We start from the raw sequence: 15000 nt of genomic DNA on the forward strand, positions 1-15000 counted from the left end.
AAAGCCACCTGAATTTTACCATCTGTCTAGAATAAGAGACAATAATTGCTTAACCCATTGACTCCCAGGGGTTCCCCATTGACGAGTAAAATCGTCTGGCGTTAGACAGAGTAAAATATTGAGTCTGGCCGGTTTAGGCCGGTTTGGACGTCAAAGGGTTAAATTATCCAGATACATGTAAGTGCGAAGATCACTTCATTGTAGTGAAGATAAAATTATTAGTGATGCCAGCTGTTGACACGGTATTAATAAATTATGCCAACCAGAGAATACGTTGCTGTATGTCAAATTGAACGGTTCTTTTATTCAAGTGGTTTGGGGACATTTGAATGTCAAAAGAAAGTGTCTGTAAACAGATATCTTCCCAGATCTAAGAAATAATTAACCTCAACTATTGTCGTTTATGTGCTAACTAGGGCCTTATTGCCTGAGGAAACAGAGGGTTCTTTTTTTTTCAAGTCGGAAACATTTAAGTGACAAAATAGTATTTGCCAACAGATATTTTTCTCTATAAATTGTCATGAACACTGTAATAATTATCTTTTATTATGTTAGGACCCAGAGCATCCAAGGAATCTCATTCCTGAACTATGTCGGCAGTTTTATCACTTGGATTGGGTGACAGGTACAGGAGGGGGAATCAGCATCAAATATGGGTCAGTATTTACCTCTTACAAGCGGAGTTCAGAGGCTGTGCTGTTAGTTACAACCTATGTTTTTCCAGTTTGGCATACATTAGATTGTGGATCTCTAAATTGTTGAATCAAGCAAGCAAAGCAATGTTTTAAGTTTTACATCAAGCTGCACTGTAGAATATGGCTAGGTAAATTGATCATTCATCCTAATTGTGGAGGTACATGTATTTTTTTTTTTTTTTTTTTTTTTTTTTTAACTTAACGATCCTTGACAGAATAATAGAATAAACAGATTTGTCATTCATTCAAACTATCAACTGGCAAATTTCCCTTGCATAATTTTAGCCATCCTGCCTCAATTAGATAGAAATAATTTTTAGGTGCCTTACCGGGGTACTTGGCATCACATCACATAGTTTACTTTAAAGAGAAGCCCCATATGATTGGAAAAAGTAAACACATTGGTTTGGCTACGTTAATTGATTAAAAAAATATAATTATCATTAATTAATTTATAACAGAAGCTCATGACCTTGAAGCATTTAACTCTGGTTCAGAGCTGGAGAAATTTCTTATTTGGATGTAACATAGCTCGCACATTGTCCTGCACATGCAGATTCGATCTTACTTTTGTCCATATTTGGGAATAAAATTGGTGTCCTAAAATCCCTAGCATTGTTTCAAGGAAAAGAGTTGCAAGTTACACGTTTCAAGGTCATGTGCTACTGTTTATAATTAACAATTCCCGCAAGCCCGTGATGGATATGAGATGATAGATCGGCATGTAGTCATGCTGAGTTTTCTTAACCCATTGACTCCCGGGGGTTCCCCATTGACCAGTAAAATCGTCTGGCGTGAGACAGAGTAAAATTCTAAGTCTGGCCGGTTTAGGCCAGTTTGGATGTTTAAGGGTTAATATAATCATCTCATGGTCATGGATTGGACTCCTTTTAGGAGCACACCAAATTTTTCTTTTTCCCTCTTTTCTCAATATAGAAGACTTCTTCCTTTTGCCAAGGTTGAAACAACCAAGAAAAATGTTACAAGAGTCTTATTATCTTTTGCATATTATTTTGTTTATTTTTCCAGAGATGAAATATTTGTTGCACCATCTGGGGTCCAAAAAGAGCGGATAACGGTTAGTCATTTAAAACAAAAAAGTTCTCCTTTCTTCTTACTAAATTTTTTGTCTGCCAAACAACAACGGTATTGTGGTACAGTAACTTTATTGAAAAAAAATAATATTTTCCGTAAATACCAATGTGGGATCCATACTTGCAGATAAACCACACTACAAGTTTTCTCAGGAATATTAAAAACTAAGACTAGTGATTTCTAAAAGAAAGTGAAGTGCTGCAAAAATAGAATCAGTTACTGTAACAATGGAAATGTATTTTTATATGTACGTGTATCAAAGAAGTTAAATGATCACCATATTGTAGAAAGTACCTGGACATGTTTACAGGAATCAACAAATAACCAACGGTCTGTTACACAAGCAGAAGATGGAAACCAAATTAATGTAACTGTTACAGTAAGGTAATATCAGGGGTTTAAATAAAATTTCCTGCAAGTGGGTAGAAAAATTCATTGGAAGGGCAGAAAGGCCCTTTATTAGTTGGGGATTCCGGGGCATCCTTCCCCAGAAAATTTAGAAATTTATTAATGATTTCAAAACCTTGTCCAATGCTCTTGCAGTGATAAGCAGTATCTCAGATTCCAAGAACTCTTTTTTCATCAAAAAACTGCCAGTTATCCACTCAAGTTTATAGTTCACGCATGAGAAAAGTTAACAAAAGTATAGCATCAAACTAAAGTCCAGTGCTAACAGAAAAGAAATACACCCCTCTTGTTTGATCAGCTCGCAAGAAATTCCACATAATTCTAATTCATTTGAGAATTTATGTAAATTATGGTTTACAGTCGCTTAGCCTGTATTTCCTTAGGTTTCCAAGCTAGAAGACTAAGCATGTGACAAAAAGAAACTGATCAATATGCGCATGGGAATCCTTGAGATGGTGCCCCTGCAAACAACAAAAGAATCTTCGGGGAAGATATTTTGGCAAGACCACACAATCACCCAGTCTGAACAAAATTAGGATCCATTCTCCTTCTATCAATGGCAGTTGTGCAATATGATTTAATTTATTCCTGTATCTCTTGGCACGAAAAAGAATGAATCGATTTTTTAAAATAAATATGGACACAGTTCTGTCACGCTGTTGCGCATGTCTTTGCATTACGTTAGCTCCATTTTTTTTGTGTTTTTGTGTCTTTGCATTACGCTAGCTCCATTTGTTTTTTTCTTTGTGCAAGTTCTCAGAAAATATCAGATTTTTTAAGACACATGCTTTGTAATGATTTGGAAGCTGGTCTTCCCTGGCAGAATAGCTTTCTTGTTTTACCTGGTTATTGCTAATAATCAATTGGTTACACTGATGAAGTAGGGCCTTACTTTTCGACGTCTTTGCGTCAAGGGAGAATAACTGAACCAAATAAGGCCCCACGGATCTGAAAAAATACACTTGTCAATCTTCTGTCTTCAAGATTGAGTCATTGTCTACATCTGCACAACTGAACTTCAGAGTCTAATGCCTTTACAGCATGCAAACAGCTTTAGAATTATTCAACATATCAGGGCTCGAAATTAACGAAAAAATCCAGTCGCAATTTGCGACAAGACACAAAAATTTAGTTTCAATTTCGCAAATTTTAGTTGCAAAATCGCCGCAATGCATTGTGTTGTCAGCGGTTTAGCAAAAGAATGTGAGCCTGCAATACTTGTGTGTAAAGAAACCGCTGAAAATGGTGAATGATCAAAGGAATGGAGCTGTGCACATAACATCGCAGCTAAATTACTCTATCTACAATTACGCTATCTTCAGAGAAAGTTCACAGTGAGAAACAAAATAATTTTGTCATTTATTTATTTTAGCAAAAGTAGCAGCAAAGTGGCAACTGCTAACCCCTTTGTTTTGAAAGAGCAAATTGCGACAACAAGTCGCAATTTTGGGACTTTTCCAGATATTTTAGTCGCAAAGGGAAAAATTTAGTCACAAATGCGACTGTATTGGTCACAATTTCAAGCCCTGCATATATACATAATTTTAAGGTGTCTAAGTGATGGCATTTTGTATCTGTTGCAATTTATTAATTTTTATGACATGTAATTCAAACACCGAGACTGCCCTTTGTCATTTTTCTTAACATTCTCTACTTTCTAAAAATTTTTTTTCAGTCTGAAGACATGTTTGTGTGTGACTTGGAGGAAAATGAACTGTGTTCTCCTCCCCCAGCGTAAGTAATAGCCAACCTGTCAACTTCTCATAGCCATCATCATCATTAATAATAATAATTATTATTTTTTATTTGTTGTCGCACATGGTACATGTTGCTTATCAAACCACCACTCTGTAGACAACATTCTTGATGTCTTTTGGTCTGCATGTGGCCTCCTTGTCTTTGAAGCTGAGCCTTTTTCGCTGACAGATTTGTCCATTTGGCCACTGTGTGGTGGCTAAAGAGGCATGCAAACAAAAAAAAGTAGCGAAAAATTGTAAAAGGTAATTTTTTGCAAAATTTGTAAAATTCGCAAGGCAGCTGTGGTGGCTAAACAGGCAAAGACAACAAAGTGGCGAAAATCGTAGAATGCGAAAAATCGTTGAGGTTGTGATTTTTTGCTAAATTTTGCAAACATGTAGCTCTAATGGCAATTTTGGTTGCTTAACAGAATTTCGCAAACCAGTGAAACATCCAAAAATCATAAAACTTGTAGTTGCATTAAATCCTGGACATAAGTGATTTTGTGGGGAGCAGATTAGGAAGGAATGAATGTAGGAAGAAACATTAGGAAGGGGAACCAGGAACCCACCCTAGTTCCCTTGTGCTTCTGCGGCATGCTTAACATGCTCCTCACAAAACCAACAAAACCAGCAGCTGTCCAGGCTAATTTGCCATTACAGAGAAGATGTTGGGAGAAAGATCTGCCATTTGCAAGGTCTTCCTGTCCGCGTAAAGATCAAGGCATTAGGGACCTTTAGATCGGAGGAGGAGGATGACTATGAGTACGAATTTTCCGTACTGAGCTTGCGCATAAGGTTTGGAGCCGGACATTTTTTGAAGTGAGCATGCTCAGAACGGAAAACTTATACTTGTAGTCGTCTGGTTGTCGTCCTATCTAAAGCTCCCTATTTTCTAATGGCAAAGCAAAGTACATGTAGCTCCTTCTCTGAGCGCTGGTACTGCTGGGAATGGAACCCACTTCCTCCTTCTATGCAGTCTGATGCCATTTCAATCTATTGTAAGACACTTGGTGGCAGTACAAAGTTCCAAGTAAGAGATAGCTCTCTGTCCTGAACCCCAGGAAAAAGCTGGAAACTTGCCCAGGAAAACAAATGCAGCCCAATCTAAACTAACTACAGTGAGTTCTAAACTGATTGAAAACCAGCACGTGGAAGAAACAGAGATTATGTGATCTAAGAATGCATTCAATAGAAAACTTGACTGTTTTGAAGACGAGGCTCCAAAACCGAACAATTTCATCTGGAATGTTGCCTTTTGATTCATTAGGAGGTGGAAATTTTAACTTGTTAAGTTGATGATGACTCGCTCATGGTCACCTTTGATGATTTATTCACTTGTCTTTGAATTTGATGTTCTCTTACCTTGTTCTTATTTTTCCTTTCTGACAGAAAGAAACTTAAGAAAAGTCAGTGCACTCCCCTTTTCATGAATGCTTACACAATAAGAGGTACAGTAAAGTTCTGCCTTCTTATCATTGTACTTACAAAGACAGGGATGCCAAAAGAAATGGAAGGGAATGTAACAAAGTGGAGCCTCGTTCTGGGACTTCATGCCTTGTCCTTATTTACCGGAGAAAGTTTTAGATACAGTCTGCGATTAGGGAGATAGCCAGCAATATTCTTGGTTTTCACTCACATGATTAGCAGCCATGCTGCGTTTTTTTTTTACCAAAACAAAAGAAAGCGTTTGTATAAGAATGGCACTGATTTCCCAGGGAATTAATTTTGGACAGCAAACATGGCTGGTCAAAAGTTCACCATGAAAATGACTCCCCTTGAAAAAACTTCGAATTTATTCTCATGAATGATTCATGGTTGTTGTAGGCGTGAAAAAGGTCATAGAAAGTGATTTCTGCGCGGCTTTGGGAGGAAAATAATTAATAGGGAACCTATGCACGCTACAGTACGTTTTTGGAGATGCGGAGGGCAACCGGAAGTAAGATGTTTTCCTTTTTAACCTGTCTTTACACAACCACATTTATACTGCTAAGTATTTTTTCACTATCAGAGAGTAGAGACGGTTAGTTTAAAAATCTGAGAGACACTACCGTCCTGGCATGCGAAATGTTCACTTCCGTTTGCCCTTCGCAACCGGAAGTAAGATGTTTTCCTTTTTAACCTGTCTTGACACAACCACATTTATATTGTTAAGTATCTTTTCACTATTAGAGAGTAGAGACGGTTAGTTTGAAAATCTGGGAGACACTACTGTCCTGTCATGCGAAATGTTCACTTCCGTTTGCCGTCCGCATCTCAATAATAGGGATTTTAAGCACGCGCGTTTTTGAGACGCGGACGGCAACCGGAAGAGAACATTTCGTGTTCCAGGACAGTGGTGTCTCCCACATTTTTATACTAATCATCTCTAATGGAGAAAAGATACTTGGCAATGTTAATGTGGTTGTGTGAAGACAAGTTAAGAGGGAAAACAGCTCACTTCCGGTTGCCGTCCGCGTCTCAAAAACGCGCGTGCTTAAGCTCCCTATTGTCGCGTGCTGAAGTTCCCTGCCGGCATAACCATGTTTAGAACCTTCCTCCTTCCCCTGAGATAGTTGACATATCTTTCTTTACAGGGGCAGGGGCTGTCATTCATACACACTCCAAACACTGTGCCATGGCCACGTTGTTGTATCCTGGAAAGGAATTCCGCATCACACATCAAGAGATGATTAAAGGAATGAAAAAAGGAATAAAAGGTGTCAATTACAGGTGAGCTCACGGTTTCATAGCCTTTGTACAGCTGCCCGCTCTCCTCAAACCTCTCCGATTATTTTTAATAATAATAATAATAATAATAATAATAATAATAATAATAATAATAATATTATTATTATTATTATTATTAATAATAGTAATAATAATAATAATAACAACAACAACATAGGTTCTTATTAAGCGCATTTCTATATCCCAATGCGCTTTACATCATGATAAGAAAAATAGCCTATGCGACACATTATACATTAAACTTAAGTATAAAAATCAATAGAAAGGAGGTGTTTAAAGGATCCTCCACTTTAACAAAAACACTACTTCAAACCAAATAAAATAATATTTACAATCAAATAGACCAAATCGGCCAACTCAATGTTGTACCCAATTCAAATCTCCCATAGTTGAGAATCTTTGTGTGTTTTCTTTACAGTATAATGTAGCATTCACATTCAAATGATATTGAAATACTCGGAACTGGGTTTGAATTGGGCACAACATTTAATTAGCCGGTTTGGTCTATTTGTTAACATGTTTTCAAAGTAAGTGTTTGAATCCGGGATAATTGAATTTCAGAATCGTTTGTTTTTGATTTCAAATTCCCCGCGGGTCGCCATCTTGAAAAATTGTGACGTGTTACAGTTGCTCAGCTGTTATTATGCGAAATTTCTTGGTGTCAGAACAATGGGGACGACAAATTTGAAAGTGAAAGTGAGCGGTCCTAAAATTCACTTTTTTTTTCTGATGCAAACAACTTCTTGAAACCTTTTTAATCAAATTGGATGGCACATCTCCTGTAGCTTACTCACAAAAACGACAGCAGTGGTCGTCGAAGAGTGTCAACAAAAACCTTGAATGTCCTTTTTAGGGGTTGTACTCCGTCTACGACATATTTGTTCTACTGACGAAACGGTTAATACTTGAGCAGCCCAACTAAATACATGTACATTTCTTCTCAAACGCGTACGTTCCCGTTCTACTTGCTTTACAAACCAAAACCTTCCATAAACCTGGGGTTTCATCAGACATTTTCGCTGGAGATCATCAAAGATTGGCGTCTGAGCTTTTTCATGTTTTTGATATTATGAAGTAAGCAGAAAAGATGAAAACTGCCGGGTAAAGTCGTGTTAAAATAATGTGCACAGCCGGTCAATTTGCGCGGTGCCCGGGCTTCAGTATATACAGTGTACATTCATACGTAATTGACCACTCTTCAGAGGGGCTTTTCAGGGTCAGTTAAATACAATCATCAAAACTACAGGACAGAACAACAACTGTTAAGAATCCCAACTGGCCACCGGAGGCAGACCAGTTGGCTATTCACAACTGCAGCGGAGAAGTTGAACTAGGGACTACCAGGATCAAATTCAACTGGTGGTCAGAACGGGCCTTGAACCCGGGAACTGCGGAACTCAGCGCAAGCGTTTTAACCACTACGCCACACTGCCTCCTAAGTAAATTTTCACTATGAGAGACGGTTAGTTTAAATGAACCCCCTGACAAACTTAAACGCATACCTTTCATTACTACCTTTGACTTGTAGCTTCCTTGCATCTCGGACGTCATTGATCAAAGCATTAAAGGTCCACCTTCAACCAACAGTCTTTTAGACCATTTCTTTTAGACCATTTCTTTTTGTTATGGAAATTCGCGTTGCTTATCGCAGCGATCTGATTGGATGAAAACTGTTTCGCGGCACTTGATGCCCGTCGGTTGAAGTTTTACTTCGCTTTTGCTTTAAACACGAAGACTTCGTTCCATGGTCATTTCGTTCCATGTCAGTTCTTTCCAAGTTACGATCAGATCGCTTCGCAATTTAATTTTAGAGAACGAAATAGCAGAGTTCTATCGATCTATACCAATTTCAAATCGATCTCCTACGTTTATCAAGTGCGATTACTCAAATAAATTTGATCATGAAAGTTGACTATTTTGTGGAACGATCTGACCGTAACTTGGAACTAACTGACCATGGAACGGAGTGACCGTAATTCTATAAAAGGGCGTGGTGCCTTGGGCACACCCGGGTGATTTGTATGCAACCGAAGCTGCATACAGAGCTCTGTGGTAATTTGTGGAATAATAAGTCCCCTTATGGCAATGTCTCCGTGATATGTTATGAGATGTAATCTGTCGTTCTTTTTTAAATCCCTCGTCCCTTTTTCTCACGCTGGAAATATCTTTTAGGGGTTCCCTCTCTGTGCTGCTGTATGTTGATCGTCGTCTTGGATTATCCGTTGTGCTTGAATGAACTCGAACAAAAGCAGAGCGCGAAGCGACCCCTTTTACAGTGCGACATATTGTTTAAGACGTTCTCTTTGTAGTATATGTTGAGACCAAAGATTTAGAGGTACCATCGTTATCTGTGGCCCGTGATATGGAGACACCCCACCCACCTGACATCTATTTAAATGAACTGTTTAGTGTTCGGGGACGAGTCATTGTCTTGTGAGGCTGACTTTACTGTGATACGAACCAGTTTTTCTAATAATGAGCTTTAATATTCCTTGTTATCCACTAGATATGATGAGGAACTTGTGATTCCTATTATTGAAAACACGCCAGAGGAACGAGACTTAAAAGTGAGCTGAACAAAAAGTAGTTTTAGTTGCTAGAGTGCATGTCTTCTTCCCGCCATTTGCTTTTAAAGCGAGTCAAAGTTCAGGGTCATTTCTTACGAAAATTTGTTTTCGGTTGTATCTAAGGAAAGCTTATCTTCGGAAGGGATTTAAGACCGATCCTTTAGTGTTAAGGAGTCTGTCCTTCATTTTGTTCTTACTAACTGCTTTGCAATGCAAGAGTTAGCGAAACTGTTTGTTACGTAAAATCAAGGATGGTCCCATGCCCGTTACTAACTCGGTCGAGGGTCAAATAAGGAGCAATATGCCTGTTGCAGCTAGTGGTCACATGGTACAAAAACCGCCGAACTGGAGAGCAAATTGCACACTGGGTCATCTAAAAGAAAGAAAATTTAAATTAAGTTGTTTTTTTTTAGATATCCCAGTGCGCAATTTGCTCTCCAGTCTGGCGGTTTTTGTACCACGTGATCGCCAGCTGCAAAGGGCCCCTTTGGGAGAGTGAGCAATGGCCACTTTGAAGACAACCTTGACGAGAAAGGCAGAAAACGCCCTGAACGAGCGCAATACAACTATATTTTGGTACATTTCTTGGTCCTTCCTGCCCTCACAACGACGTGAAATGTCCAATCATGTGGAGGACTTGCCAAACCTCCACACCCTTCAGGCCAGTTCCACCATTTGTCCATGCCGAACGATTTGGAATAACGGCGCGAAGTGAATGAAATAATGCGAAGTTGTACACCATCGTAGACGTCGTCTTCGTCGTTCTTTCTTAAGCTCTCCAGTTTTGCGAACTTTGCGTCCCGCGATAATATAATTCCTATCGCTTTAGCTATTTTTAGCTCTGGGCTGTTGACCCGTTAGCATAACCTGCCTTGATAAGCTTTTGCTACCTGCCGGTTGTGCATGATTATTATTGAAAAATCTTCCATGATAACAAGAGTGGTTTGTTTGTTTGTTTGTTCTGTGCAGCCCGTTGAAAGGGGCAAGTACAAGTCACAGGTCACAGGTCACGGGTCATTATTTTACCAATACTGAAACAACTCTAACCATTTAATAATGCTAACATTAGACCTAAACGCTGCCTTTGTTTAGGCCTGAGGTTAGCTGAAGGTGGCTCGAAAGGGTTTCAACACTTAGAAGACTCTCTGTTTCGATCGAATAACGCTACAACACTGTATCGCGTAACAGCAATGTTATGGTACCATATAAAACACCGATTATTTCCAAACAAGATGTGATCATTATTGTGACGTAATTAGTTACCTTGGCAACGGGAAAGCCCAGTAAAAATACCCTATATTTGGGATTTAGTTGCTCATATCTCAAAAACGAACTCGGTGGCCCCCCTTTTCTGTTGCTGAAAAGTGATTAGAAGACCACGATGAAAGTTAACAACTGTTAAAAAAAAGTTAAAAGTTAAAGTTAAAAAAAATTCTGTTTAGAGGATTCAGAACTACCTTTAAAAAAATAGGTCCGCAATGCGTACATGTGTGGCTTACGAAATTAAGCTGCTTTGATGGGGGAGGTTACAAATTAAAAGGATCTGTTTTGTCATTGAGTTTCTATTAGTAGAGCTAGTATCTGATTACGGTTAGTTTTCAATATTGTTCCTCTCAATCAATACAATAAGATAATTGACATACATCCGTCCTGAAATGCTTATTTTCAAGATGAGGGTTATTGGGTAAAGTTTTATGGAGGTGTCATTTTGACAACAGAGGTTGCGCATGTAACCTGAGGATTTAAGGAACTGAAAAAATGTCAGCATCATGTCCTATAGTGGGCTTATAGATTCAGTCATGATTTTGTTTATGCAACCAAGTGGAATTGAGTTCTGAGTTTGTCCAGGGCAAGTGTTGTGAAATCAACTCCAGGGAAGCATTTCGTATGAATGCTTTTGGCATTTTGTGTACCAGTGCAAGAGCACAACACTTTGCAGAAGGGCTGGGACATACAGGAAATGATGTAACCTTTGCTAGAAGCCACATTGGGAGCTTGATTTGGTTTGAATGTACGACTAATTTTTGACAATATATGCATGCAAAGTATCATAATGCTAAATTTTCAATAAAGAAACACAGAAAAATTTAGTTGATGTAAGTGGCTATTGGGTTGCAAGTGGAGGAATTTGGGAAAAAAAGATAGACACATAACAATATCTGAACACAAGCAATATTTTAATAAATCATATGTTGAGTAGTGCTTATTAACATTGCTAATAATTTTAAGCCAATAAGATTAACAATTTTACCTGGAGGTTTTAAGAAAAAGTTCAACAGAATTCAATGTACAGGGAAGTTCATGATGGTATCATATGACTTTAAATACCAGAATCGTTGAAGTTTTCTTATTATGGACCTTGTAATTTTATGTCAGTGTGTTTACCAAGTTCAAGGTATGTGGAAACATGAAATGAATAGATGAACTTGACATCATGCAAAGTGCTAATCTGCTGTACAAAAAGGTCCAAAATAAACATTGTGAGCAAGTGTAGTACACAAATTGGGTAAATCAAAACACTACTTCATTCCATATTTTGTATTGTCCAACAACTTGTTTCAATGTTGGTAAATAAAAGACATTCATGTAAAGCATCATAATTGAAACGCGACAAAGCATCTTTTGCTTTAAGGAAATTGTCATGAGAGCCGATTCTTGATCGGTATTGTTCAACAGAGATTTCCATGTTACTTACTTCTGACGAAATCGTGGGCTAGCAGACTCTTGTCAACTGTGTGTGGATGATTCGTCCAATTCGATTCAACAACAACATTGAGCAATGACAACACAAGCACAGGAGAGTCTCTTTTGCTTTCAAGTAACTTCAGAGCCTTTCAAATACTTTCAGAAACTTTCAGATACTCAAGCAGGTCTGCTGAGCAGATTGAAGCCGTTAAATGTTGGCTTGCGAGAGTCAATAATGACTCGTAAGTTTTCATGTGACGCAACCTGTACCAAAGGTCCAGACCGTGAATTGAAATGTTGCCCTGTGAGAGCACAACTCCTCGCTGTAATCCGAACTTAGAAGACAAGCCGACTGTAGGAAAGCCGGCGTGTAAAATCCAAGCAGCAAAGAAGAACGAATAACTAGATAAAAAACGATCTTCGACAACGCGCTGTGTTATACCCACAAAATGGCCGCTTTCTGACACTTAGAAGTTTACGTAGCTTAGCCGAGCGTAGACTGGGGCCTGTCTTCGACGATACTAAACCACGTGACAGCCAATCTGTTCACCGTGACAAATATCTTGGGCCATGGCATTGAGTGGTTTACACTTCGTGTAAGCCACACAAAAATCACAAAATTAAGGTGGCTCTGAATCCACTGGACCTAATTTTATAAAACTCTGCAGAAAGCTTCGTCATGCCCTTCTGATTGCTTTTCAGAAATAAAAAATGGGGGTCACCGAGTTCGTTTTTGACATATAAGCAACTGAAGACAAAATAAAGGGTGATTTTACAGGGCTTGCCCGTTGCCACGTTGACATATTACACCACAATAATGACTGTATCTTGTTCAGCAATAATTCATGTTTCATTTGGTACCCCAATATTTGCCAATACATGAAAGAACGTTGTGGTGCCGATCCTTCTAATAAGAGCGTCACTTGGAAGAGTTGAAACTGGTTCGAGCCTTCTTTATGAATGTTTAGGATTCTTTCCATACATATATTGCCGGTTAAAACCGTGACAATGACCTGTGATGTGTGTTTTGTCCCTGCCGCAGTAAAAGCGAACTGTTTTTGCAAAAATTGTAAAATATGTTTGTTCTGTTTTGAGAGATTTAAGTTAGCAATGAAAAACACTTGAATTTCAGTGCGTTCAATTCTGTCGTTTTTGTTTTTACAATCCAGGAAAGCATGGCCAAAGCCATGGAGGAATATCCCGATTCTTGCGCGGTCCTTGTTCGCCGGCATGGTGTTTACGTATGGGGAGACACGTGGCAGAAAGCCAAAACTATGTGAGTACGGAGAATAAAATGCTAAGGACATCGAGCGCATGCGCATGAGAAAGACCACCTGTGCTCGTGGGTGTTTAAAGGTAACGATACGGCGGCCATGTTGGTTTAACTAGCCCTTGTATTCGTGTGCAAATATAGCCTCTATTAGATCAGAGGAAGAATATTAATACCAAGTTAAATGTAGTTGCAACTTTTGAATCTTCTGTACAATGCTGTCTGGGTTTACGCGCGGTTCAAGTTGTTTGAGAAACGGTAGTTCTGATCCATTTACAGCTGTAACACAACACCCTTAACTACTGGTGCTTACAGTGAATTGAATCCGGGATTAGAATAAATACGACATCAAATAACCACGTCCTTGAATTTTTGAATGGTGACAATTATTTCTGGCGTTGTTGGAAATGGGAAATTTTTGCCCGACATCTTGGTCTTGTGGCCTGATTTAAAACTGGGTAAAACTTAAAGCAACAGAAAAAAAAGCAACAGAAAAAAAATCACCTTCATCGTCTTTAAACTGTTCAGCTGTTTCTTCCGATGACGTATACCCGGGCATACGAAACGTAAAGTTTTAAAAGTGATAATGAGATCATTGAGCCCGTTATAATTATTTGATGGGGGTTTATCCACTGTTTGACAAAACCGAGGTTCCAGTCATGTTCATTTTTCTAATGCATCAAGGTGTTCATCGTCGATGAAAGTGTCGAGAAAGCAAGAGAAGAGAAGAAAAGTACTTGTCCACTTCAACCAGCTGTTTTCCAAAAACTACTGGTTGTAAAATATACACTTAATGTATGGTCCCGAGGGAAACAGTTAGATTTGTTTTCCCGAGAGTCCTGATGTTTCCCGACTCGAGGGAAAACAAAACTAACTAGTTTCTCGAGGGATCAGACATTAACTGCTTTGTTGCACATTTAGACTTTCCCTTCAACAATCGCAACAAACACCCGGCGAGGGCAACAAGTACGGTATTGCATCCCGGTCGGGATACTTTGATCACGAGAACGTGACCAAAAATTAACCGGTCACAGTGCTCGTTTTCTTGAGTGATAGTATGGCTATATAACAGTAATTGTTGTAAACCGCCCTTTCAGTTAGAACTCGTCTAAATAGCCGGACCGTCATGTTTTTATCATTGTTGTGTTCAATATTTTTGATACATAGAGGATATTACATGGCCGTGCGGAGATACGAAATTTCTCTTCAAATGTTGAAAAATATTTCAAGAGTGAGTACAGCGAACGAGTGAAATATTGTTCAATACGAGAAGAGAAATTTCGTATCTGCAAGCGGCCATGTAATATTCTATTTATCATATAAACACCAATCAAATACTAAATCGTTTCACGAAAGGCATCGAAAGGCGCTCTTTGTAGATGTAACCATAGCAACAGTGATCTCTTCACGCGTGAAGATAACATGTTGTTTTCACGTGTGAAGATATCATGTTTTTCGCGCGGAAGCTCGCTTGGTATTTCATTGGTGTTTATATAATAAATGAAATCTGCTCGTGGTCAAACAACACTCGCAGTTTTTTATGCTTCATGTGTTGTTTATTTGTTCGGCACTTAATCATTTCAAAGCGGAGATTGTTGTGGGAAACGGAGTTTGATTTCGTCAAACGAGTTGACGATAAAGATAAGTTAACCCTTTGACTCCCAGGAGTAATCAGTAAATGTAAAAAGTAAATGTAAATTCTCCTCACAATTCCAATGAAAGGTCTGTCAGACAGGTATTGAGAATAAGGACTATTATCAGCTTAAGAGGTGTGATCTTTATATAACACCAAATTCTCGTGATTACCCAGCAAA

General features: G+C 38.7%; 1 protein-coding gene across 2 annotated transcripts in view; it reads left to right on the top strand.

Annotated features, from left to right (window-relative positions):
* Nucleotides 1-15000, top strand: part of LOC137970165 (methylthioribulose-1-phosphate dehydratase-like) — an 18136-nt gene that overhangs the window by 1285 nt on the left and 1851 nt on the right. Inside the window, exons 2-8 of one of the 2 annotated variants that reach the window (XM_068816676.1) lie at nt 556-656; nt 1725-1773; nt 3874-3932; nt 5327-5385; nt 6511-6646; nt 9171-9231; nt 13086-13192. In XM_068816676.1, the coding sequence (XP_068672777.1) occupies nt 556-656; nt 1725-1773; nt 3874-3932; nt 5327-5385; nt 6511-6646; nt 9171-9231; nt 13086-13192 (572 nt within the window). The remainder of the gene's footprint in view (nt 1-555; nt 657-1724; nt 1774-3873; nt 3933-5326; nt 5386-6510; nt 6647-9170; nt 9232-13085; nt 13193-15000) is intronic. The other variant, XM_068816677.1, reaches the window with a different exon arrangement.

This window comes from Montipora foliosa, chromosome 9 (genome assembly GCF_036669935.1).
Source record: "Montipora foliosa isolate CH-2021 chromosome 9, ASM3666993v2, whole genome shotgun sequence".
Taxonomy (NCBI): Eukaryota; Metazoa; Cnidaria; class Anthozoa; order Scleractinia; family Acroporidae; genus Montipora; species Montipora foliosa.